Genomic DNA, 26224 nt, shown 5'->3' on the forward strand with positions numbered 1-26224 from the left:
CTGAAGATGTTCATTCTATATGAAATCATCTACGATATTGAATTTTACATTGTGCATGTCTGACGCGATTTACATGTACAAAAGACATATCCTTGACGCTAGGAAGAATTATTTTTAAACGCCGATTTCTACTTTTTGAATAAGGTAAAAAATATGATATATATTTAATGCGTTTCCCTCGGTTTTAGTTTGTTACCCCGATTTTGTTTTTTGTCCATGGATTTACGAGTTTTGAACAGCGGTATACTACTGTTGCCTTTATTTGTCAAAACTCAAAACACAATTGGTAATTGAGTATGTCGTCAGACTTCAAATATGTATGTTTAGGTTCGCATTAAGTAAAAAAGTTTGATTGAATATCTCCAGAAAAGCGGGTCAATTTCATGTTATTTGTTTGTTTAAAACAATTCATAAATAGGTATATAAAGTACTTATAACTATGACAGGACCCCAAATCCAACAGTAGTCAGAACACATATACAATTCTTAAGGGCATACGATACAGTTACAGGGGAGGTAATGACGTTGTTAACGAAAATGTTATTTTCGCAACGTAAAACTGTCACAGTGACATATATTTTATAAAACTGTAAATAGAGGATTTTTTTTAATTTTGATAAACATGCAGCAAAAAATGACATATTTTCCTCGATTCATGGACATTTGATAAATATGAGTTATTTCTGAATTAAAAAATGCATATTTTTTTAGGATACACAAAAAATACAGAAATTACCGATTATTTAACAAGAAACAATTAAGTGTTTATCTTTTATAACAAAAAAGTAATGTCTTTCCATCGAAGAAGAAATTAGGGCCGCAAATCTGATTTTTGAGCAAATTTACAAATTCGACCTCATTTTACTCAAAAAGTAGCACATGACGATATATTTTTTATTACATATTTGATTTAATCAGGTAAAAATTAGCCTATATGCAAATTTTCACGAACTTGTAAAGACAGGATCAAAACTGTATCGTATGCCCTTAAAATGCATTTGTCGTTGAAATTCGTCACATAAAAAACCATCAATTTGTTTTTCTAAATTCCAATAACAAAAACATTTTTTTGGTGTACAGTTTTCAGGACATTAGTTTTTCTCGTTTGAATTGTTTTACATTTTTGGTATTTCAAGGCATTTATTAGCGGTTCGGGCTTTGCTCATTGTTGAAGCCGTAAGGAGACATGTAGCTGATATTTTTTATGTTCTCAGGTCTCTTATGGATAGTTGTCTCTTAAGTAATCATACCACATCTTCTTTTTGTATGTAAACATGGCATATGGTTCCTTATAGTAACATACTATAACAGAGTCGGAAATATTTTTATAATATATATCTTAAATTCATGAATAGGGTCTAAAATAATTTTTAAACTACTATTTCCGAATGTCAACACCTAATCAGGTTGTAAATCAAGGTTACAAGTATTTATTAATCTTATGTTATGAAAATAAGGACCCACCCTTCCCCCCTTTGCCAATGATGTTAAACACTGCCTCTTTTCAGCCTCCCTGCCAACGCTTGATATGGTATGACTTATATAACGTCCCATATCAAGTTTGGATACACCCGAAGGATTCAGCGGCCAAATAGAACATAAGGCAGTGTTGGTTATATATTTGAACAAAGACAGGTTTGGGAAAACTAACCACAGTTTATTAAGTATGCATGTAATTATTTCAATTATACAATAATTGAAGATAATGCTAAATGAATTAAGGCAAATACAAAATGTAAGTAATGCATGAATACAAAAGATAAATGATGTGTAATAAAAACTGTGGTTCTCAAACATCAAGACTAAACTACACATGAAAATACAATGAATACAATATTATATAATAAACAGTAAAAAAAAAAAATAATAAACATGACAAGATACAAACTTAAAAGACAGTTCATGAACTGATTGCCATTACATAAATACATGAATGAGGGTCGGGAGGGGCATTAACTTGGACTTGGAGGAAAACATAAAAGCTGACACCAAATTATGAGTGGAAGGACATATATCAAACGATAGTTTCAAAGCTTGACAAGGACAGAAGGGGGAACCTGGAATTATAGGTGAAGGTACTTCGAGAGCTCTTTCCCTATTTTGTATGGTCTTTGTTTTCCTGAGTGTTAAAGTGGCCCCCTCCTTCGAAAACTTAACAGATGCCCTATTTAAATGCCGATCAGGATTAAATTCCTGTAAAGATGGTGTAAAAAGGTTTGATTTCCTGAAAAAGGAAAAAATGCTACTAAGCAAGCTGCCCAAAAAGTTATATCCAAACTTTCATTTAAGTCTATAGTGGTAAAAATGCCAGACAGTATTTTAGGAGTTATGGGTAATTTGGGGCGTTTTTCAGCCCCTAGAACTCTTTTAACCCCTTTTAAGACACCTTTGACAAAATGTGTATCAATAGGGTAAGGTAACTCAGCCTCTTCATGCAGGAGGCGCACAATATTTAAATAATTGACAACTGAGTTATAACAAAGCCTTTGCGTTAGAAAAACAATATATCTGGCCAAATTGTCTTTGCTAATTGGGACCATAGGAATTAATAAACCTCTGCAAAAGGATTCATAACTTCTAAAATACAACATATATGTCTTTTTTGTTGAGTCTGCAAACATCCTGCTTTGGAAAAACAAAACCAGGCTATCCAACTCCTGCACCTGCCCTGCACTTGGAATGCCTACATAAAAGATAGGATAGGGCTTGGTTAGACATATGGGATTCCAAGTGCCTTACAAACAGTGGTTTGGGAAGATAAAAATTCATAAATTGGTAAAACGCCTTTGGCTCATGTAACCTAGATATGAAGTCTGCCATAATATTTTCTTTCCCTGGCACATGAACGGCTGTTATATGAAAATTATATGTTGCAGAGAGCCAAAACAAGCCCCTAATGTAAGACATCAAAATTTTGCTGCGTGAAGTGCACTTATTCAAGCATGCAACAGTGGTCATATTGTCTGAGAAAACAACAACTCTTTTATTTTCCTAATCTTTCCCCCATCTTTGCGCTGCCAAGACTACTGCAAGAGCCTCAAGCTCATTGATATGGAGATTTTTCACTACAGGGAAATCATTTTCCCAATTCGTATAAAACCAGTCATAACCAAAGAAACCCCCTCCCCCCTCCTTGCATGCATCTGTGTATACTGATGACAAGGGGATCTTTTCTAAAATGAGGGACTTTCCATTAAAGGTCTCTAGGAATTTTTTCCACCATTCAATATCATGCCATATTTCGCCATGGAGGATTGCCTTATGCCAATCATGCTTTAAAGGGGTAATCGCGTCAATAATTCTGCGAAGGAATACTCTCCCGCCATGAACCACTGCTGATGCCCAATTAAGTTTGCCTGCTATAGATTGCAATTGCTTTTTTGATGCTCTTTTTCGCTTACTAAATTCTGCCAATTCATGCTTAAGTAGGGAAAGCTTTTCCCCTGGAAGCCTTAACTCCATTGCAGTAGAGTCAATTTCTATGCCTAAGAAAGTCAATTTAGTGGTGGGGTCAACCACTTTTGACCAATTTATCATAAAACCCAACTTGCGAAGAAGGGCGAGTAAAATGTTCAATGCTTGAATACAACGCTGCTTTGTTGTTTCACAAATAAGAAAATCATCTAAGTATGCGATGATAGTAAAACCTCTGCGTGACATCATACGACGGACAGCTTGGGATAGCCTATGAAAAATATGGGGTGCCAATTTTGATCCAAATGGAAGCTTTGTATCATAAAAAGTATATTCTGTTCCATCAGGGAAGGTCCATTTTAAACCAGTAACTTCTTGACTTTGTGAGCTTTTTCGTAAAGGGGGTTGTTAGGTGAAGCGGATGGGTGGTTTTTACCAACTATTCCTGATGGTAACTCATTAGCTGCTGAGGTCACAATGTCAAACCCAAATTCTATACCATGAAGTAAGTATTCCTTGTCAAAGTCATACTTTAGTTCAGTAACCCAAGCATCAAGGTGAAGGTCACGCAGAGGTTTAACTGGGCCTATCCGTTTTTTGGAAAGCTAGACTGATGCCCTGAGCCAGAGTGTCTTTGTCCACAACCTGGGACATTACACACATGTTCAAATTTGCACCCACTAAGTGAACAACCTAGCCTGGAGTTGAACTTTTTACATATTTCTTTCCCACCAGCTGTGTGAGAAGAAAATGGTTTGAAACCCTTAGAGGTAGACACTGGAGGTTTGAAAAACTTGGTAGAATTACTACCCTTTGATTTTAAAAACACAGTTTGAATATGTGGTACATCAGTTCCCCATCTGAACTTATGTAAATTTTGCAACCTGCGATACTCTCTATCATAAAAGAAAACTGATGTAACATCATGTGAAAGAAACAACTGGTACGTACGAGTGGCATATGATAGGTAGTCCAGTATGTTATTCTGGACTAGATGACCCTCTTCTAATAACTTATATAAAATTGCCAAGTTTGCCATTGACCATTGGCTTACATTTAACGATTCAAGCTTAGGTTTAGAAGGTCCAGATTTTAAAATTAACTGACCTGAACCTGATTCGGATACAATCCGTTCATCGTTATCCCCACTGTTTACCCCTGATAACATGACAAAATCAACAATGTCTAAATAATTAGAGTTAGTTTTGTTATTTCCTAATGACTTAATAAATATTTGTGGGTCCTGCCAGGACTGAATGTTATTAAAACAAGCACTACCTTGATTAATGACACCGGATGCTGCTTGCTGCTGTTGTAATTGGTTTAAAACATTGCCAACACATGTGTCTGTCAAACCGGATGTTAGGTTGTTATTGTTATTGTTGCCGCCATCTTGGATGTCTGTAACTTCCGGTGCGCACGCATCTTCTGAAGTCGGACATGCCGGAAGTCCACCATTACTGCCTTTTGGCGCGTTTTCAGTTTCTGCTTTACATGACTGCCTTATACTCTTCAGGAGTAGCTTCTGTTGTCCAATCGGTATTTTGGTCTTCTGAAGATCTTCGCCTTCTAAAAGCGCCAAAGCTTCCATTGAGTCAAATCCTAGACTTATCACTGCATTTGCCGTTGCCTCGCTAAGCTTTTTTGCATCTGCCCAGGTCAAAACCCGTTCCACGTCTGTCATGGTTTTGGAGCTTGAGCCTTCAAAAGTCATCTTGCTAACTGACTACACAATATCACAGCAAAGTTAATAAATCCAGTCGTTGATTACTGCACAAAAAACATGATTTCCAGGTCAGCTTCCGGAGTTACGCTAAGTATGGTATTATCCATTGGGATGTCTAGAACGTTCCAGCTTAATGCTCATCAACTTTAAAAGTTCTGGTTTGCACATGCGATACAATTCTGCGAATTTCCAAACTGTTTCATCGGTAACTATTATGCTGTACCACGCGAGATTATCTTGACGTCCTCGGATTGATCACCGTATTCCTATCAAGAAGTTTTTTCACAGATGATATCAAACTTTCGTTAGTATCGTAAATTCATCACATAGTACTGTAAATGAAAGCTTTCCATCGTACTGTATAGAACGTCCACTTTCGGTTGTTAAACTTATAATTAATAAGTATGAGAATAAAAATCTTTAGCCTTAGTTTAAACAAGGTGTTTGCTGCTGCAAGTTATTATTTTGAATGCTGAACCTGACGATGATGCCAGACGATGTTAATTGACCTACAAACTGATTGGCTAAATTATGAAGCGGGAAATATGAATACTAGCTCTTGATTGGTTGATATGAAATGCCAGACATATCAACGGTACCTATGCTGCATCCTGATTGGTCAATATGAACAAGTTATGATGTAGAGGCGCAGGAGATATAAACAATGTACATAGTTACCAGATACGATTGCAATGCAATCACTGCCCTGCGATTTCAACCATGATTAATAATATATTTAAATAAAATATCCACATTCTTATTCAAGACATTTCAACTGATCCCAATACACAAATAAATTATAACCGATATTTGTCGGATGGTCTTTTGGAAAAGAGGGACAAAAGATACCTTAAATAGTTAGCAAAGATACCAGGATTATAATTTAGTGCGCCAGACGCTAGTTTCGTCTACATAAAGACTCATCAGTGACGCTTAGGTCAAAAAAGTTATTAGAGCCATTCAAGCTTATTTAACGAAAGGAAACTGACAACTTGAAGTAAAAAATAAGACTAAATAACAAACACGATTTCAAAAAGACAACATATTTATTATAAAAAAAATCTTAGTAATACGAACTCAATCACACACCAGTGTTATTACTTGTGCTTTGAAAGAGTTAGTAGATTTTGCTTATAATATGTTACCTGGCGATTTACTCATGAAAACCCAACCAGATGATAAGTCGCATTCGATATATCACATTAGAGGTTTCTCAACATCTTACGAACGAACGAAAATCGCCCTAACTTGACGTAACTTGCCGTAACGAAAAAAGAGGGAGCGCTTATTTATTCAATCATTTTGGACTAGTGGCTGTGAACTTCCATTAGAAATGTCTTCTGCATAATCAAAACAAAACCAACCAAAAACATACATGCAGGTTTTTTTAAACCATTCTGAGTTTTAGAAATATTCTTTTGACTGCAAATAGTCTCAGATTTGTACTTAAGTGAATTTTTGTTCGGATGAGAGAGGCAGTACATATTTTTGAAAACTTATTTAAGCTCAAATTAAAGGTGAAAATTCCAGGACAAAAACGGGGTAAAATAGATCTTTGACTGTACGCCTGTATGAATGGTTTTTAATTTGAAAAAAACAACATCCTCGCATCCGAGATAACTGTGTTGATCCAAACCTCTTAAATCCAAATGTGAACTTCTTCGCCTTAAATGATTTATTTTCAAGCTAAATTTGCAAGAAGATAGATAAAGGAAAACGTTGAAATAAATGTTTGAATAAAAAACAAAGCCAGTTGACTTATAACAGTTGACTTGTAAATGATGTTTAGTAATGTATATTGTTTGGCCTTTGGATTGTTTTGATTTTATGGCCATTCTTATTTCCCTTTTTGTATGATTTTATTATAGTAAAGGCGTATACACATTAGTATTAATATATTTCTACTTGTTTTTTTTATATATTTTTTCTCCCCAAGGGTGACTTGGGTATAGAAATATGGTCACTTGGTCTTCTCCCGACCGGCAGTAAAACGCTAGCCGAAGTGGGGCGTCCGTTTGGCTGTGCGGGATGTATCAAGTTCGCAGTCACGTCCGGTCAGAAGGGGTGACGTTAAATCCGATGCCTCGTGTGAAGAGAGTGTCACGCTCTTTGCACGCTAAGAACCCATGCAACAACTCTTTGAGGGGTCCGTAGGTGGCCTGTTGCAAGGCAAAATTTCTGTCCCTATCCAATATACCCTCCTTTTCCGGTGGCAGTCTTCGACCATCATCCGAGATAGCCTCTATTGTATCAACCTACCTATTGTATTTATTGTGAACTTGTTCTCGTCCTGAATATGCATGAAATATTTGCCACCGGACGTTAAGCAACCAACAATCAACAATCAATATATATTTTTTCCATTGAGATTTTATGACATGTTTTTAAAATTAATTTCTGTTTTTATGTAAATCTACTTGTTTCTATATATATATTTTAGTCAGGTATTTTTTTTTAAATGTAAACGATTAATAATAACTATAATTATATGATAATTACTTTTAGTTTTGTTGGTGCTGTATCACTCATAATTTCAATTCGAATACATATAACTATTAATTTACGATTTATCGAATGCAACTTTATATTTCAATTACTGAGACCCCCCCCACCAAAAAAAAAAAAAAAAAAAAAAAAAAAAAATTAAAAATCAAAAACCTCCTTTTAAAACAGATAGTATTATAAGGCTGCCGAAATATTTCGGGCAGATGCAAGAGAAAATAGGAGGATGAAAACATTTTAATAGGGTCATTGGTTCCTTGTATCGTCACCCAAGATGGCAACTGTCATGTGTTGTAGAACTTTGAGCTGGGTTAGCGCAAAGACGTGTTGGTATAATAAATGAAACATACTAAAGTTTTATCATCTCAATCACTTATCAATCCTTTAACACAGCGAAACCAAATGCTAATATCGTCGTGATATGCATTGAGTTCCTGCCACTGAGCGTTAAACATCCAACAATCAATAAATCAAATGCACAGTGGCACACGATTCAAGGTTTTTTAACAACGACATTAGAAAGATAATTTCTTTTTTAATGGATAAGGGAGATAAATCAAACGCATATATTTCACATATAAACAAACGAAGCTCAACGTATGAATACGTAACATCAAAACAACAGCAAATCAATCAGAATACTTATCTTTAACAACAACAATCAAATGCAAGGTTGCAAATATATACTAGTCAACATAAGACGATACACGACTTTGAAATAAAATTTATCAAAAAGTATTAAATATAAAAAAAAATGAGATACTCTATTTTAAAAAGCTTTCATTTGCAATGTATTCACATGTGATAATGAAAATCAAAACTTGTAGGAAAGCATCTAAATTTAGTGTAAACGATCGTAGGGTGCAAATTAGTTTTGCGGAAAGTTGAATAAAAAATCTACACATAATTTTCTAAGTTCTAAATAAAATTTCAATTTTTTTTAAAATATTCAATATGCTAATCAAGTAATGTTTATGTTGTAAGTAATGGGTTGAATTATTGTTTTTTTTTCAAATTTTTGGGAAAAGAAGTGTTTTTTGAAATCTCAAAAAATGAATTTTTTTTTTTATTTTCTTCTCAAATCAATGCTTTAGATATGAACACAACACACAGTAAATTTGGAACCTTTCGGATAAGTTTTAAAATTGTTACCGCTTTTTGAATATCACTTTACACATACTGTCTATGGTAAATCAGTTGATAATGTATACATTTTAACAATTTCTCGTGGTGACAAACTTTACATAACAAATAAACGAAGAAACTAAATGATTTTAAAAAACAACTTGATGGCAAACACTGTCTTTACCTTTAAATAAGAGGTTGACGTCATTATTTGGAACTTCTTTTTTTTAAATTGTCGTTTTATGTAAATTTTGTAAAAAACAAAAAATCTCGAAAAAAACGTCACGAAAGGAAAAAAAAAATTTTTTAACGGATTTATATTCCCATAATGATTAAGTATTACTACCTTAAATATTGGTCCATTGAATGGAAAACTTTATCTTTAATTTGAAAAAAAGTCTTGTATCGTTTCTTTTGTTGACCAGTATAGTATGCAATTGTTTACTGTTGTCTTTAAACATGCTACAATATCGTTAGAAATATTTTACTGCACACAATGACTGCTCCATAACGATACGTTCGTAGAGTTTCGTCCGTTCGTAAGATGTTGAGAAACCTCTATAAGGAGACAAACGGGATAGGATTGTATGAATTTGGTTGTTGGTTGTTTGGTTGTTTTTTTATAACTTTTTGTTCTAGTTTTCCTTTTTTTCAACATTTGTGGGGGAAAATATCCGTTTTACATTTTGTATTATTTATATTGAAAATGTCACTATGCATGGAGTGTTTTCTCAATTGTGATATTTCTGTCTTAGGTAAACACATTGGTTGTATTAGTTTTTTTCTAAATCAGATCTCCAGAAAACAAACAGAATAAAATAACCATATTTAGCTTATTTAATTTTTTTTTTTTCTAAACATTTACAATATTTTTCTAATCATCATCTGAGTTTTATTATATTTATATCCACCCCAATAATACAGTTTATGTTCCTTGTCGTTGAGATATGAATTACTACATGCAATATGCCACCATGGGCCATAAAAGGCAGCACAGTTCCCACGGCCGTAGTCGTCATTATCCTTATCATTTGTAAACGCTATTCCGTTGTTGTAAACCATATAATTACCTGAAAGACAAAACAAAATAAATATACTCACCAAAGACCTTAATTATTGTAACTAGAGGACACCCGCGTCAAAAAATATCAAAACTTCATATACTCTTGATCTTACGAAAATATGATACAAAGATGAATATAGTAAACTATTTATATGGACCTGGACCATCACAAGAAAAGAAATTAAAAATAGTAGTGTATGCGTATTAATCACAACAGATTGAAAAATCTAAATGTGATGCAGTGTTCACAGTTAAATTCAATCATATCATATTATAATTTTTCACCTTGTCCCTTAACGAGGAATCTTTTCCTCAGTTGTATGCGTTTTTCTTATATTAACAATAACGAAATTTGGTACATGTTTTTAGAGCTTATACTGGTGATGATTTACTTTCCTGTACGTTAAATAGTTATTATATTTAAAGAGGGACGAAATGTACCAGAGGGACAGTCAAACTCATAAATCGAAAATAAACTGACAACGCTAAAAATGAAAAAGGCAAACAGACAAACAATAGTACACACGACACAACATAGAAAACCAAAGAATAAGCAACACGAACCCCACAATAACTAGGGGTGATCAGATCTTGCTCCAAATGTGGCACCCGTCCTGTTGCTTATGTGATAATAAATCCGGTAAATAGTCTAATTCGGTAGGTCACATTCGTGATAGGGAAGGGGATTGAAGTTTAAATTAGTTAGCTATTACATAATATATTAGACAAAAACAATGTGTTCTTTCTAAACTGGGGACCGAAGTGAGACGTTATTACAATATTTGACATTTATTCTCTTGTTCCCGATAAAGAAAACAAATATTTCAAAATCTGTTTTAAAGCATTGAAATATTGGACTGTTATTTCAATTCCAGATAAAATGGATAAAAAGGAGTATTTTCTGGATATCTTTTGATCGTTTGATTATATTTGAGTCAGCCGTTCAATTTTTATTAGTCTTTAAGATCTAAAAATGTATGTGAATTTAGCAGCCGGTTCATTATTCGATATTCGATATTTAATAAAACAACCGGCTTATAGCTGTCGGTTCTATAGTCCAATTTAGTTGAAATGTAAAGCAAATATTTGTTCACATTGAAAGCATGATTTTCAGAGTTAAAGGAATGAAAAGATCAGTAAACATTGGTTTTATGACCCCTTAAAGCTTTCGTATACTCTCGTTGTCCTTGAATATAAACCTTGAATATATGTAATAAAACGACATCTAAGATGTAATTTAACTATAATATATGATACAAAAATAATAACTTATCGCTCTAGAAACCTTTAAAAAAATATATATACAACTATATATGGAAATCCCAAATATATAGTGAAAACATGTCTGAGAACTGTTAAATGACAATGAGACCACCCCTCCCCCTTTGTTCTTTCAATATCCACAAAATTCGACGAAATCATATTTTTTGTTTATTTGACGATTGAATCAGAAGGATTTCCTAGAACATGTAGAATATTTTCATCTTCGATATCTATAGGGGCTTACTTTGACACTTTTCAGCTAGAAATTGTCTAAATTTCTGGACAAAGACAACAGGGCAAAGATGAGAGCCCCTGAACTCTCTGTCTGCCTAATATAAAGCAGACATTTGGGTAATAGGTAGATACAGAAGCAAGTCAGTTCGTACCTTGACCATTTTGTACCCCTGCCATTGTGTACCTAAATTTGCAATTTCGTATCAAACAATTACCATTCCGTACCTAGTTTCGTACCCTATGTGCCAAATGCATTTACTATTTCGTTCATCATGGACTTAGTACATGTTATATTTTTGGGGTAAGTTTTCATGATTTGGATGCTTTTTAAAATATAAGATATCAAATGAAATTATGCATCACGACGTCACAATTTTATAAAGACCGATGATTGGTTTTATTAATCAGCACACTAGTTATAATTACTTTGTGTTTGTTTGCAGGATTTAATATTAAGTTATTGTTATACTCTAAAAGGGTTATTTAACCAACATTTGTGTTTTTATCTGCAACTGTTTTTATAGAAATTGGTAGTTGGTTTTGTCAGGAAATGTACTGAAAAGGGACACAATCAGATTTCAACTCAAAAAGTGAGCCATGAGTCACAGTGTTTGCATAAGTATTTGTATCTTTTGTGACCAATCAAATAACTTGCTATGGCTTTTTAATTTAAGAAATTACAGAGAGCCAATAGATTACTTTATCCACATACAAATCTTTCATGAGGTACGACATTGAATACAAATAAATCTTCCATGAGGTACGAAATAGCATACATAAAAAATTTCCAAGATGTACGAAACGGTATACATATAAATCTTCCATGAGGTACGAAATAGTATGCATATAAATCTTCCATGAGGTACGGAATGGCATTCATATAAATCTTCCATGAGGTAGGAAATGGTAAACATGTTAATATTCTATGAGGTACAAAATGGTCAAGGTGCGAAATGGTCGAATATAGGTTAAGCAACCGGCCGCTAACTTCACATCCATTACATTTTTAAAATCATTTGGTATCAGCTTAAACTCTTGCAATTTGCCAGTTTTGTTTTTTCATAACCAAAACACTTGGATTTTAGTGAATCTTAAAAGTATCGGGCCAAAAAATGTGTATAAAATAATTCAAATGTTACGTTTTTCTATGAGGGCACCGTTAGTTTTGAATCTCCCTTACTTTTGATTTCCATAATTGTAGTTTTATAGTTCAAGTTCTGTTCAAAACGGTACCCAGCATATATACATTATTGGGGATATTTCGTGAAAAATAAGTTTATTCATCAAAACCAAGGAAATTTTTGAAAAACCTGTAACTATTACACAATGCTATACATGTAGTACCGTCTTCAATTGTAAAAAATATTAAAAAATCATACATAATTTTATATTAGATATAAATAGTTTTTCTTGTACAATAACCTTTATCTGTCCAGTTGAAGGTATATACGTTATAGCCTATATTTAAAAACAAACTATTTTTTTTGTTAATTTAAGGAGTGAATATTTTTAATTCATTCTAAACACTGATTATCAATAAAAAATAAAAAATAAACAGAACAGTCTTTTTTTCTTTTATCGAAGAATAAAATAATAGTGCCACGTAGAAGAACAGCTTGCTAGAACATCGACCGATGCTTTTAAATCTCTGGAAACGAAAAAAAAAATAACACAGGCTGCGGACTTAACATAAACAAACGTGAGATGGCATGACAGCCATATGACAACTTTTTACAAGGGACCAAATGTTTCAGACATTAACACCTATAGCTCCCCGTACTACCTTCAAAAATAAGCAAAGCCCATATTGCAGCGTTAGTTAAAACAAAACGGTTCCTATATGACGAATGGAAAACAATTCGAACGAGAAACTTAACGGCCGAATTCATTTGCAAACAATTGAACGAAAAACAAATATGTAACACAGCAACAAATGGAATCCTCAGAGTAAAAAGCTCCTGAATTGGGAGATTAGGTATGTTGAAGACAATCAATCTTGTTAAGGTAAGTATATTTAAAGCACTCACAATCTTGTTTAGATTAGATTTAGACCGTATCGCATACATTGACGTATCCGCATCTGTAGATATATATATACATAATATGTGATTCCGAGTGTATTATGCTTCTTTTAAAAAAACTAATTGGAATCTCTTTGAAACAATCAAACATTTAATTTCAATATTTGGTGTTCTGTAAAAAAGAATAAGAGGTTCTATCAACTACTGTTACATGTACTTAAAAAGGAGCCATTGTAGGACAGGTAAACGAATATCGTACACAATCCTTCAAAAATCTAGTGGAAAGAAACAAGATCTTACATGAATAAACACTACTTATATATATGTAACAAACTTTGAATATTGTTCATTTGCGATGTTATCATAATCGGTAATAGAAGTACTGAGTATCACTCTATTTGTCAAATAACAATATGGTTCTCTGTGAGCACAAGTTCATATACAAACAAACGATTTTATTGTATTCACTTCTATCATGCCTGTTACTGTTCAAACTATTCGAAATATCTTTAAAAGTCGGGTTACGCGTTCCACAAAAACTCCATATGTCCTAATTGGTTTGAAAATTTCTGCATTACAATTTAACACGGGGGGGTCTCAACATGGGATTTTGGGTACAGTTGTGCAGCTGGGATTTTAAAAACACCCCCCCCCCCCCCATTCATATATTGAATAATTGTGAAATCACTACCTATACATATATTTCACAGCGAAATCATAACCCAATCATATATTTATGACCCATTGATATATCACAATCGGTCAATTACTACCTATTGATATATTTCCTCGGTAAAATTGCCCCCCATTCATATATTTGATGGATCAAAAAAGGGACCCATTCCAGCGGCACATATGTATATACCTTTATATAGGAAGAGACCCCCCGTGCAATTTAATCAGTCGCCCATTTGCATTATTGAAAGAACATAACATTAAATCTCAGGATCACATACTGTTTTTTGGTAGATACGGATACGTCAAATATATGATACGGTTGATACGTCTTTAAATGACCGAATTCTATTAGAGCATTTGCATTATTCACGTATTTGCTGGCATATCCGTATCGACGTATCGTATAACACGTATACATGAGGAAAGGATAACTTAAGCCAGGTTGGTCCCGATGAAGATATTTTTATGCAAAACATACAATAAGAATAAGTAATAGTATATAAAAAGTCACAAGCCTATAATGCTAATAAACCAAATATAAGTTTTAATAGTCGTAAATAAATTGGTTCTTCGGGCCGCAAGAGCTGCACATAAACAAACAACCCTACTTAAAATATCCTATGACATGTATGATTTCTGTACAAAGTTCCAACAACTCCAAAAAGGCTACAACCGGGTCTTCAACGCAGCGAGAAAATCTACTCCAAAGGGGTTGGCCTCAGCTGGCACCTAAATAGATATGTGTACTAGTTCAGTGAAAATGGCCGTCATCCTCGATTTAAAAATATATAAATGAACAAACATTTGAAAAAAACGTACAAAACTTACAAAGGACAGAGGCTCCTGGCTTGGGACATGCGGTGGGGTTTACTGTGTGTTGATAGATCCCAACCTCCCTCCCCCTGTACCTCTGGAATGTAGAATAAAGAACCACATTGAAATAAGCACAATACAACTCATAAATTAACAAAGGACTACTACAAGTTACTGATATGCCAGCTCCAGACCTCAATTAGAAAATATTATTCAATGTTCTTCCTCTTTAAACTGAATAGCTGCAAAATATAAAGAATTTGATAAAAGTATACTTAATTCCGAAAATAATGCATAGAATACACAAATGATGTTATAGAATAGCCACTTTTTTTTAAAGATAAAGCATTCAAAAATGCAGTCCGACATACCCAATCAATTATTTAGAGGAAAAATGCACAGGAACAGATTTAGATGTAAACTGTTATAATAAAGCAACAAACATAACGTGTGTAGCAATCAGTGGTGGATCCAGATTTTTTTAGAAGGGAGATGGGAATGGGAATAATCTCGCTTACATTTACTGTTTTATAAGCAGTTTACTAATGGGGCCCGGACCATATTCTGCCACATTTCAGTGAGAATTTTTAAATTAATCCTAGATAAGGGGGACCAGACCTCTTGTTCCCCTCTTAGTCCGCCTATGACAATAAACACTTCTATTGATACATAGTGTCCCTGTAAAGTTTTGTAGGCAAGGTGTGTTCGATTTAATCCTATTATATTTGTATATAAAAAAGATACATTTATCACACACAGTTATTAAAAACGAAGCGTGTATGTTCCTGATCTTATAAAAGCAATGCATATTTGGTTTTTTAAACTCTATATTATCAACATTAGGTTCATATTTTACATCTGTTTAGTTTTAACTGAGGTCGGGACTACAGAATTATTTTATACAAATCTACCCGATACGTGTACGTCGATCCCTGCACGTAAATAGATACGTACACGGATCGACGTATAAGGATCGGGCAGATTGGTATAAAATAAGGATTTCGTCCCAACCTCAATCAAAACTTAATTAAAAGTAAATGCATTATTAAATATCTTCATCGGGACCGACTTTACTAAATATATCCTTTCCTCATATACGTGTTATACGATACGCCGATACGGATACGCCAGCAAATGCGGAATAATGCAAATGCTCTAATAGTAATTATTTAAGAACAAACCATTCATTTCTCATTCATTAGAGAAACTGGTGTGCAGTTGATATACTGTCTGCAAAACAAATCTAGTTTGAATCTGCACCCGAGAATGATAATACTGTCTTTTCAATATTTGAAATATATATTTTTTTGTCATTTATTCATAAGAGCTTACCGGCTGTTCCACTGTAATCTCCAATACTCAGTTTGTACTTTGAATTCTCGTCTCCAACACTAAACCTTTTATATACCGCATATGTTTGCTTGTTGTTTGTATCAGTTAGGTCAACCCTCAGCTCGTATTTATCTTTACTTGTAAGAATGTTTAAATATTTGTTACCTTAAAAGAGTAAATATAAAAGTATTATTTCCCGTAAAAAACAATTGTGTAAATTTAGATACTATCCTGAAAGTTAACTTTAAATATAACAGAATCAATTCCAAATGACTCATTTTACTCATTGTTTAACTCATGAAATTTACCAAGCCAGTATTCCGTCTGTGGATCGCCAAACCCTTCCTTATAGTCAATCCAGTTTCTGTCAAAGCTCGTTGTTCGGTCTATTCTACGTTGAAGTACCTACAATCAAGTATACGAAATAAAATCACTGAAACAGTAGATTTCTGAATATAAAATAAATGACAGAAAAAGAATTTATAGTATAATCTGTTTCCCTTAAATGTTCACAACATTAGTTAATTCTATATTATTTAAACTAAACATTTTCAATGTGTTTGTATTATACAAAGTAAACATACAAAGTTTCCCTCTTGCTCACATGCTGTGTACTGGTCACGGTATCGAAAGAAAAAAAACCACTTGACGATGAATAATATTTCCTCAAAATTTACGTCCCTTACATTGTTTTTAAGAAAGTATAGTTTAAAATATGGTAATTTTTTAACGTTTAAGTATAGTAATTGGTTTAATTAATTTTTATTTTTCTCTCAATAAGATTTGTAAATATAAAACTGCACGAAAAAAAAACTGGTGGAGTTTAATTGTCAATTACAAATCCGCAATTGATGACTTAAACCAGCGGAAAGGAACAGAAACTTTTAGCCAAGTCCAACAATTTAACAGTGCAGATTGCTTACTAAAATATAATAGTTTATCAAAATTGTCATAGAGAAATGCTGAAAGTATTTTTTTTTTTTTCAAATTTAAATATAAAAATTTGTGAACAATGAATAATCATTAGAACAAGTAATCAATAAAGAAATCTATTTTTTCAGCCTTTAATATTTCACATTTTGTATTAGTTTGTTGTAAACTAATTTATCTATTTAGAGTGTTTGCTGATATTCGATGTCAACGTTTTTTAACGTCTTTAATTTTGCATTCCAACTTACAATCTGAAAATAATAATGACAATATTTTTTTTAACTGAACTCAAATATGCTAATTCAATAATTTTAGACGACTCAGTATTTTGTATTCCTATAACATGTATAATGTCAATAACAGGCACTTAACGTCCTGAACCAGTATCATCAAGTATGTAAGGCCGTTTATCTGAAACGCCAGATGTATGTTCCTTCTAATAGTAAGTCTTGATTCGACTAAATAGGAGCGCTCAAATATTAAAGCCATATTATATATAAACTCGTTGACTTTTTTTCATGCCAACAATGAAGTACCAGGTATTTGATTGCTATTACCTTGCATGGATACATATGGTCATATGCGATGCATCGACTCAGTGGAAGTCAAAATGTGTTACAAAAGACAATCAACTTCTGTTAGGAAAAAAATATATATCTGAATATCCTAATACTATAATACGTACTGTCCATCCTCCTCCGTCAGTAGACATATCACAGTAAGCCTGTATTCTATTGAATTCATCTGGAAATATGGTATATACTCCACTTAGTGTTGTATTCAAATAGCTGCAATCTTTGGTCTTGTTTAACGGGGAAACTGTTTCTGAAAAAATGTTGTAAAGTTTTAGAATGAGTTAATTTTTCCTATAATTACGAATATGACATTTCTAATGAATAAGGCATATTATTTTCACACAAAAATCTAATTTCAAATTATTTACATTATGCTAATTTAAACAAAATGTTTTGTTCGCTTTTGGCATCTTTTTTTATTTTGCAGTATTTTTTGTTGGACAAAAAACACGTCAACGACATTGTATTTATGTTTGACTATTAAGATAACAATACATCTTGTCACTCTTGGGTTGATGCTTTTTTTAACTTTAAAACAAAATCGCTTCAAAGTATCACCGTCACAGTAATCATTACAATATTAATGGTTCAGATGACTATATGAACTTTATGCACCAAAATGAACTTCCAATATTATTTTATATATCAATGATACAACTAAATACCAAAAACAGAACGCAATAGAAAATCATGATAGGTAAGAAACATTTTTCAATTATTTAATCGGTTTACAGTTTCGAAGAATGTTTTCTCTATCTTGTCATAGTGTTAACTGTTTTCTTCCTGTACTTATTTGTATTGTATGTTTTGAAAGAACACAAAGAATGCTTTTCTTATCTAAACGGAATTTACTAACCATCATTTGATATTCATAATATTCATGTTTAGCTATATTTGCTTCATATTATAATTTCCAGGAAAAGAGACAAAATTACAAATACATAAAGGGATATCTTACTATTTAATGTTTCCATCAGATTTGTTTTCCATTCTTCTAATGCCTGGCTTTTGATTTGCAAGTTTGTAGTACTTTTCTTGAATTCCTCTCTTAATTCTTGGGACAAATTAGCAAAATGAGATTTAAGATCACACGCAAGGTCGTTAAATTTGTGATCGTTAGCATCTTGTGATTGCTGAAGCTTTGATAAATATTCTGACATCATTGCTAACTTTAAACTTTCTTGTCTGTGTTCAAACCCACTTAACGAATCTGTTATTTCAGTATTAAAGGCTGATTCACTTTCACTTAAGTTTTTGTAAACTTCCGATATTTCACGCGTTATCGCCTTTTGCTTGCCCTCAAGATTTTGAACTATGTTTGAAAATCGCTTGTCATATTCCTTTTTTGTCGTGTTTAGTTTTAACGAATAATCTTCGAACATGGATGTCTTTGTCTGGTCTTGCTCGATTTTTACCATATCTTGAATCTCATCAGAAAACGTTGATTTAATGTCATCGTTGATGTAACTTTCTAACTGTTTATTCACCGAAGTTATATCAAGTTCAGCAACTAGCGGTGCTTTAAGGTCGTTAGATATCAATGGCATTCTGACCGGCTTACATTCTGAGTTGGACTTCGAACATGGTTTACTATTTACATGAACAATCGACAATATAACCATTTGTACAATAAATGATATTGTTTTTTTCATAATCTTCATCCTTGCAAATTCGTGTTTCCTATATCAATATAAAGTATAGGCAGTGATAGTTACAATATAAATTGATATATTACAATGTAACATGAAATCGAAATAGTAAGTAATTAGATGATATCTTCTCTGTCATTCAAATTGCTCGTGATGTGAGTACATGGAGTAAGATGCAAGTACAAGTATGTCTTTACTGAAATACTTAACCTATTCAAGATGGCATTAAAAATTGAATATAACTTTCGCTATAACCATCAACTTTGTTGTTCGCTCGGTATTAGAAAAAGGACATTAAGTTTACCTGAATAATAAAGGAACTGAACTTGTAAAACCTGAATATTGACATGCATATTTAACAAAAGAATGAAAAGCAATTTTGTGTAATATTTGCAACTGAATGTTATGAGAAAAAAATCAGAATTTTCAAAACGAGAGACGAAAGATACCAAAGAGATGTTCAAAGTTATAAGCAGAAAAAAAACAATTGCAATAGAAATAGAAAATGAAGATAAAAAAATACAAGTAGGTGTCCCAAGTACACGGATGCCCCGCCCGCACTATCATTTTCTATGTTCAGTGGACTGTGAAAATTATATCAATACTCTTATTTGGCATTAAAATTAGAAAGATGATATAATAAGGAACATGTGAACCAAGTTTCAAGTTGATTGGACTGCAACTTCATCCAAAATTACCTGAACCAACATTTTTATCTTGCAGCAGAACGAACTAATATACGGACGAACGGTCGAAGGAACAGACAGACGGACAAATGGACATACTGACGAGAAAACATAATGCCCTCTTCTATCGTGGGTGGGGCATAACAATTTAAAAAAAAGTAACAAAAATACCAAATTCTGATTACAATTAACCCGGAAAAGTTCCTTAACAAAACTTAGACATCTTAAGTGCAACTAGAACTCCACCAGAACAGCAGGTGCCCTGTAAAGTAATGCAGCACATACCTGAAATAGGCATTATCGGTTTATTACATAGATAAGCAATAAACTTGAGAAGATTGTATGCACATTTTAATCACACATTTTGCATCAGTGATAATGAATACAATACATGAAAATAAGAAAAGTAGATGAATAAATGGCTCACTACTGAACGGATAATAACAAGTTCAAAACAAAATTAATCACGTTATAACATCATATTAGAGAAATTTTGACAGAAACCCTGCTTTGTCAGATTTTTAACTTGTTAGCTCGTTCTCTAATTAACAGTGACGAGGTAACATGTCAACTCGACTCAAATTTTTATAACAACCTTCTACCTTTGTTTTAAATGATGAAATAGGTAGTTTATTGATTGATCATAATGAATGACTCACCTCCATTAAAAAATAATACTGAAAAAACATCAAAGTGTCTTCATACTTCCTCGACATGAAATACGCAAGTTTAAAAATGTTCGCCTATCGTGGTTTTAGTTTCCACATATATCATGGATCTCTCATTTTTATTAAAAAAAAAAATTTGCCTTTTGAAATTCCGTTATATTTATTTATACTATCAGTTTATACTAGTTCTTCAAAAGCGTGTTATTTTGAAAAAGAGTAGCATTCTTCATCGGATTTTAGGTATATTTTACAAAATGACGTAGTAACTAAACACTCAGAAAAGAGTACTTATTTTTTCAAGGCTTTCTGTTGTCATTAAAAATATTTGCATGAAAGCACCTAACGTTGGTTTTAGTAAAAATAAGTATGAATGTAAATAGGTAGAGTGAAACAAATATCCGAAAGATTTTTCCTCGTCAGTACAGTATTATACTGTGACAACTCTCTACAACATACTATTATATATTTTTACTGTATATATATTGAAAAACATAATTTGTAAATCGTGTGCTAAATATAAAAGGTTAAAACACCCTACACATGATTTCACTACGTTTATTCTGTTTATTTCACTTATACTATACGAGTCTAAAGAGAATTAACTACAAAATTAGAAATTTGCAAATTATATAATATTATTATCGGATATTTGTATACTCAAAATTGCCTATTGAATACATCACTTTCTTTATAATTTACAATTGATTTTCTTCTATAAGTTAGTTTAATGTATTAACCTAAATATCAAAATGATAAATTTAGCATACCTTTCTTAATAGACGAAACAGTTCCCTGATTAATGCGCGATCATTAGCACAATGGCTTAACATTGAAATTGAGAATGGTAATGGAGAGCTATGTTTATATAGTCACTTTTAATACCTGGCACTGACGCACCACGCAGCAACCAGTTTTCTTAATGAAAAACTGTAAACATTGTAGTTGCCAAATTGTAACTGCTTCAGAATTTGCAAAAAGTATTGAATCATATTTAAAGAGCATCATGTTTTTCTTCTTAAATCATATTAAAAAACATTTCGAAAACTTTTTGATCTTTTTCTCTTTGTAATAAAAGTTATTTAAGAATTGTTAACTTATAATTTATGTTTCATTTTCTCGATCGTACACCAATCAGTCATATCTCACCATTTATATTGTTATTTTTTATTAACCTGAAAATTAATGAATAATAATGAGGCAAAATCTAATTTGTGTGCTTATCTATATAAATATATCCTCAGGTTTGAAAATACATCGCAATGCTAGCGTACATCTCATTTTCCGTGATAAAGATAATAATGTATAATCACTATTTTTAGTTTCTTTAGAAAATCAGTTTTGTACCATGCATTTAAATTACACTTATTGTTCCTTTAAATAATATTCATTGAAATAAACTGTAATTTACATTGCATATCTCAAAATTGTTAATTAGTTTTTGAAAAAAAAAAAAAAAATAGTTGAGTCCATATCATATGTTCTTTCAAGAACATTTTTTTTGGACAGGATGTCGATTTGTTATAAATCATCACCCAGCAGTTACATGTTGTTACTGAAAAAATGATTTCTGTAAAGAAAGTACTACATGTTTCGCACTTTAGTTTGTACATGTATTAAAAGCATAGACACTATATGTATGTCACAACCATTTTTCAAATTTTCATATATCTTTTTTAGATACGAAAATATGCAGTGAAAGTAAATTCAAATAAATACGATTCCTATAAGTTTGAGGTTTTTTTACATTTTATTGAGCCATCATTGTTTTTCCATCATGATAACTTGTAATAAATCTAAAAGGCATTTCAGAATTGCAAATTTCTGTCCAATTTTAAATTCTTCACCAGCACTTGCATGTGCCTATAATGGCTTGTTCTGTTCCTCCAGTACTAAAATGCATCAATGTGTACCATGTATAGAAATAAAAGTTATAGTTTCTTTAACTTGTATTTATTGAAATAGAATGTAATTTATTTGCATATCTCAAAATTGTTAAACTTGAAAAAATATTGCAATTTATTTATTTTTTTTAAAGTTTTAAACTTGAAATATGACATTGATTTGAATTTTATGCGAAGTACTTTTTATTTGCAATATGTTCAGTATCCTCCTAGATCCTTTAAAACATTTACCGTGCAAATCCCTGGTTAATTTTTTATTTTCCATATTTTTTTAGTACATCAGTCAAACTTTGATGATTTTAAAAACAAAACACATCGGGTTGTCCCTATATTACATTTTTTTTTCAACGGGATAACTTGTTATTAATCTAAAAGTCATTTCAAAGTTATATATTTCTTTCAAATTTAAATTCTCTACCTGTACCTAAAGCATGATGTAATGGTTTGAAAAATGAATTAGAACTGCATTGCACATAAACAGTTAGAATAACATGGTATTGTATGGGCTTTGTTATTGTTGAAGGCCATACATTGACCCTTATTAGTTAATGTCAGTGGGTGTCATTTGGTTTCTTGTGGAGACTAGTCTTATTTGTAATCATATTTTCTTATTTTCATATCTATCATAATATGACACTTTCGTACGTTTGTGTTTTCAGAAATAAGTCAGTTCTATATATGACTTGACACGATGTACACAAATTAAATGTGACGTCATTTGGAACAGCATACATTTTTCTCCTGAACACGATATTAAACACAGTCAGAGGTAAGATGAGACCAACTAAAAACGAATTATTATATCATTGTTGCTGTTAAGAAACATATCTATGTACTAAAAATAACGAATATAGATCTCATCAATTTGAAGTAGTGACAGTCAGATGTAAGATAAGCCCGCTAGAAAACAGGATGAAACATTCCCCAGTATCTTAACTGATTATTGTATCATTGTAACTGTTAACAAACATGTGAATAAATAGGTCATTATGTACTTTGTGTTAGTGCGAATTCGAATGTACGTGTTTTGTATCATTCGATCAACAAATTGTAAATTATCGCATATAAACAGTATTTATTGCTCAGGATTAAACTTTGTAACTCAAAAAGAACAATATCTGATCAGTTGTACTTTAATAAGCTTGTACATGTAATTAGTCTTTGTATACACCCAGTAGCGTAATCATCTAGAGTTCAGAAAGTTAAAAGTTGAGAGTTTCATATCTAATCGATTTTTTTGTGACTGGTTAATAAAATAGACACAAATGAGACAACAACATACAGAATGTTGTAATATAGACTAAAACTTGATATGCGGGAATAACAATAGAAAGAAAAGAGAATCAATATAATAACATGAATGAAAGAGTAAAAACAAAAACAGAAAATAATAAAATTGTTTTTTAAAGCTTTTATTGTACTTTGTATATAGTATATCCTGCAGGACAGGGGCAAAAGATCCCAGACTCGACAGAACTAAAATGCATCATTTATTAAATGTGTTGGGCTAATGGCTTCTGAATTATTTGGTAGATGGACTACATGTATGTTTTAAAAGAGAGTACTAGAATTGAACCAAGACTGTTCAATGTATATTCAACATGATTTTTTATAGTAGATAAATATGACACATCGTCATCAAGTTCAATCAAGAAGATGACATGTTACAATATCGTCTATCTTGTAAGCCTTGACGTAAAAATTATTACAAACAATTTGTATTTTCTGTTCTCAAAATGATTGATGCGTCATGCTTGTGAAGGCATTTAAGTTTCAACCTTCGCTAGCAATGTCGTTTGAGAAGTAATGAGTGTCTTCTACCATCTTGGATTGTAAAAAACAGAAAACCAAAGGTCCAGAGTTTCCATCAAGTTAGCAAAATTTGATGCAGGAATGCAGATATTTAATGTGAATTTTCAGTTAAAACAACCAATTTATTAGCATAGAACTTATAAATATTGATATTTTTGCAAATGTTAACTATTTTTGGTTGTGTTTAGTTTTTTAAATTGGCATTTTAAGTGGAGTTAACTCAAAAACACGTTACAGTGCATTTTCTGAAGGATTCTACATGGAATTTTCCTATTTTGTATTTTAGCCGGAAATAACGTACGGTGACCCTATCATTTCATTTGATATTCTCAAAGCAGTGTCTGAAAGCTTTCTTTTTCTTAAGTATTTAACAATTCTATCATTTTGTTTAGTTTCTAATCACAAAATGGTGTTTTTCCTGTAATATCCATACAAAATGTGTCATTTTGTCCCGTCCTGTAGCTTGCGAAAATGCGCGGTGACCTATAGTTTTTATTATATTTGTCGACATGTAGCAAAAGAAACTAAATTTTGGCAGAGTATGAACAAATTCTATCATGACTCCCATACCACCTTAAGGACTATATTGGCTTCTCAATAAAGCCGTTTTTGGTTTCAACAAACATTTATTTTTTTTGTAATTTTAAACATTGTTAAAGATTTACAAAGGAAATGTTTCAGTAACATCCGATGTGCTATTTAAGCTTGGCAAGCATGCGTATGTGTATGCGTTGCACCAATTTTGAAACCTCGATAAAAAAGTAAATTTAAATTGAGGGCAAAGTGGAATCAAGATATAAGCCATAATAATCAAAACAGAAAAGGGTATCAAAACCCAAATGGCTGAAGGATACGCATGGCCATATACAAGACACAAATAGCAAAGTATCCTCCTTACAAGGGATTTGAACTTCAACACTTCGAAATAATCGTTATATGCTGTTAAATTACGTGTTAAAACATTCTTGTAAATAGTGACTTAGTAGTGTTATTATCATCAAGTATATTTTAAAATATATCAAATTTACTACACCATATACAAGATATACGCTTTTCGTCTGCAGAGTCTTTTCTGTGAAGTTAGAGAAAAAGGTAGGCAAAACAGTTCATCAAAGTCAAAAGGATCATTAGTACAGCCAAAAGTACAATACAGACTTCACGAAATACGCATTTCACCTTATGAATAGATAACCGGTATCTAAGATGAGTTTATTTCATCATTGATGGTCGAGTCTTAACTATTAAAAAGCCAGAAACATTATATAAGTAAACGTTTAAGAGTTGCCTAAACCGAAAATGACAAAAAGTAAAGCCGTATCTGTACAAAGAATAACAGCTTGACATGACCTCGATCTATTTCATAATCGAGAACGTTTTCAGAAACTTTTGCTAAATGCATTATCCAATTTTGAAAATTTAAATGGGTCTGTTTTGTACTTTAATGAAAAATACATCAGTGTCACTTAATAACAGGACAATCATAGTGATTTTAAGGAAATAATAAAATTTCACTCATTAGTAGTTCGAAGGCTTTATAATACAAGTATACCATGTTACATATGTATGCAAAAAAGTCAATTGTTTTTATATTTAAACATAAATGAATCTGAGGTCCAGTAGTTGTCGTTTGTTGATGTGATTCATAAGTGTTTCTCGTTTCCTGATTTTTAAATACATCTTAGACCGTTGGTTTTCCCGTTGAATGGTTTTACACTAGTTATTTTGGGGCCCGTTATAGCTTGAAGTTCATTGTGAGCACAGGCTCCTTGTTGAAGACTGTACTTTGACTTATAATGGTTTACTTATGGTATATAATGGTTACACATAAACCC

The 26224-nt window shown here is 32.2% G+C and overlaps 2 protein-coding genes across 3 annotated transcripts in view; both read right to left on the bottom strand.

Annotated features, from left to right (window-relative positions):
• Positions 1-2112: 2112 nt before the first annotated feature.
• On the bottom strand, positions 2113-5888 carry LOC134686719 (uncharacterized). The gene is made up of 2 exons (XM_063546420.1): positions 4693-5888; positions 2113-2683 (listed from the first exon to the last, which is right to left on the bottom strand). Exons 1-2 carry the CDS (start codon positions 5126-5128, stop codon positions 2169-2171), a joined length of 951 nt encoding a protein of 316 aa, XP_063402490.1. The 5' UTR covers positions 5129-5888; the 3' UTR covers positions 2113-2168.
• A 3698-nt stretch (positions 5889-9586) lies between these two features.
• The window catches only part of LOC134686720 (angiopoietin-related protein 7-like), a 31473-nt gene continuing 14835 nt past the window's right edge, over positions 9587-26224 (bottom strand). Inside the window, exons 1-6 of one of the 2 annotated variants that reach the window (XM_063546425.1) lie at positions 21447-21556; positions 18635-19356; positions 17787-17926; positions 16480-16576; positions 16172-16336; positions 9587-9837 (exon numbers count right to left, since the gene is read on the bottom strand). In XM_063546425.1, the coding sequence (XP_063402495.1) occupies positions 9629-9837; positions 16172-16336; positions 16480-16576; positions 17787-17926; positions 18635-19337 (1314 nt within the window). In that variant the 5' untranslated portion in view covers positions 19338-19356; positions 21447-21556 and the 3' untranslated portion in view covers positions 9587-9628. Of the gene's footprint in view, positions 9838-16171; positions 16337-16479; positions 16577-17786; positions 17927-18634; positions 19357-21446; positions 21557-26224 lie in introns of those variants that run through there. The other variant, XM_063546424.1, reaches the window with a different exon arrangement.

This window comes from Mytilus trossulus, chromosome 10, assembly GCF_036588685.1.
Source record: "Mytilus trossulus isolate FHL-02 chromosome 10, PNRI_Mtr1.1.1.hap1, whole genome shotgun sequence".
NCBI lineage: Eukaryota > Metazoa > Mollusca > Bivalvia > Mytilida > Mytilidae > Mytilus > Mytilus trossulus.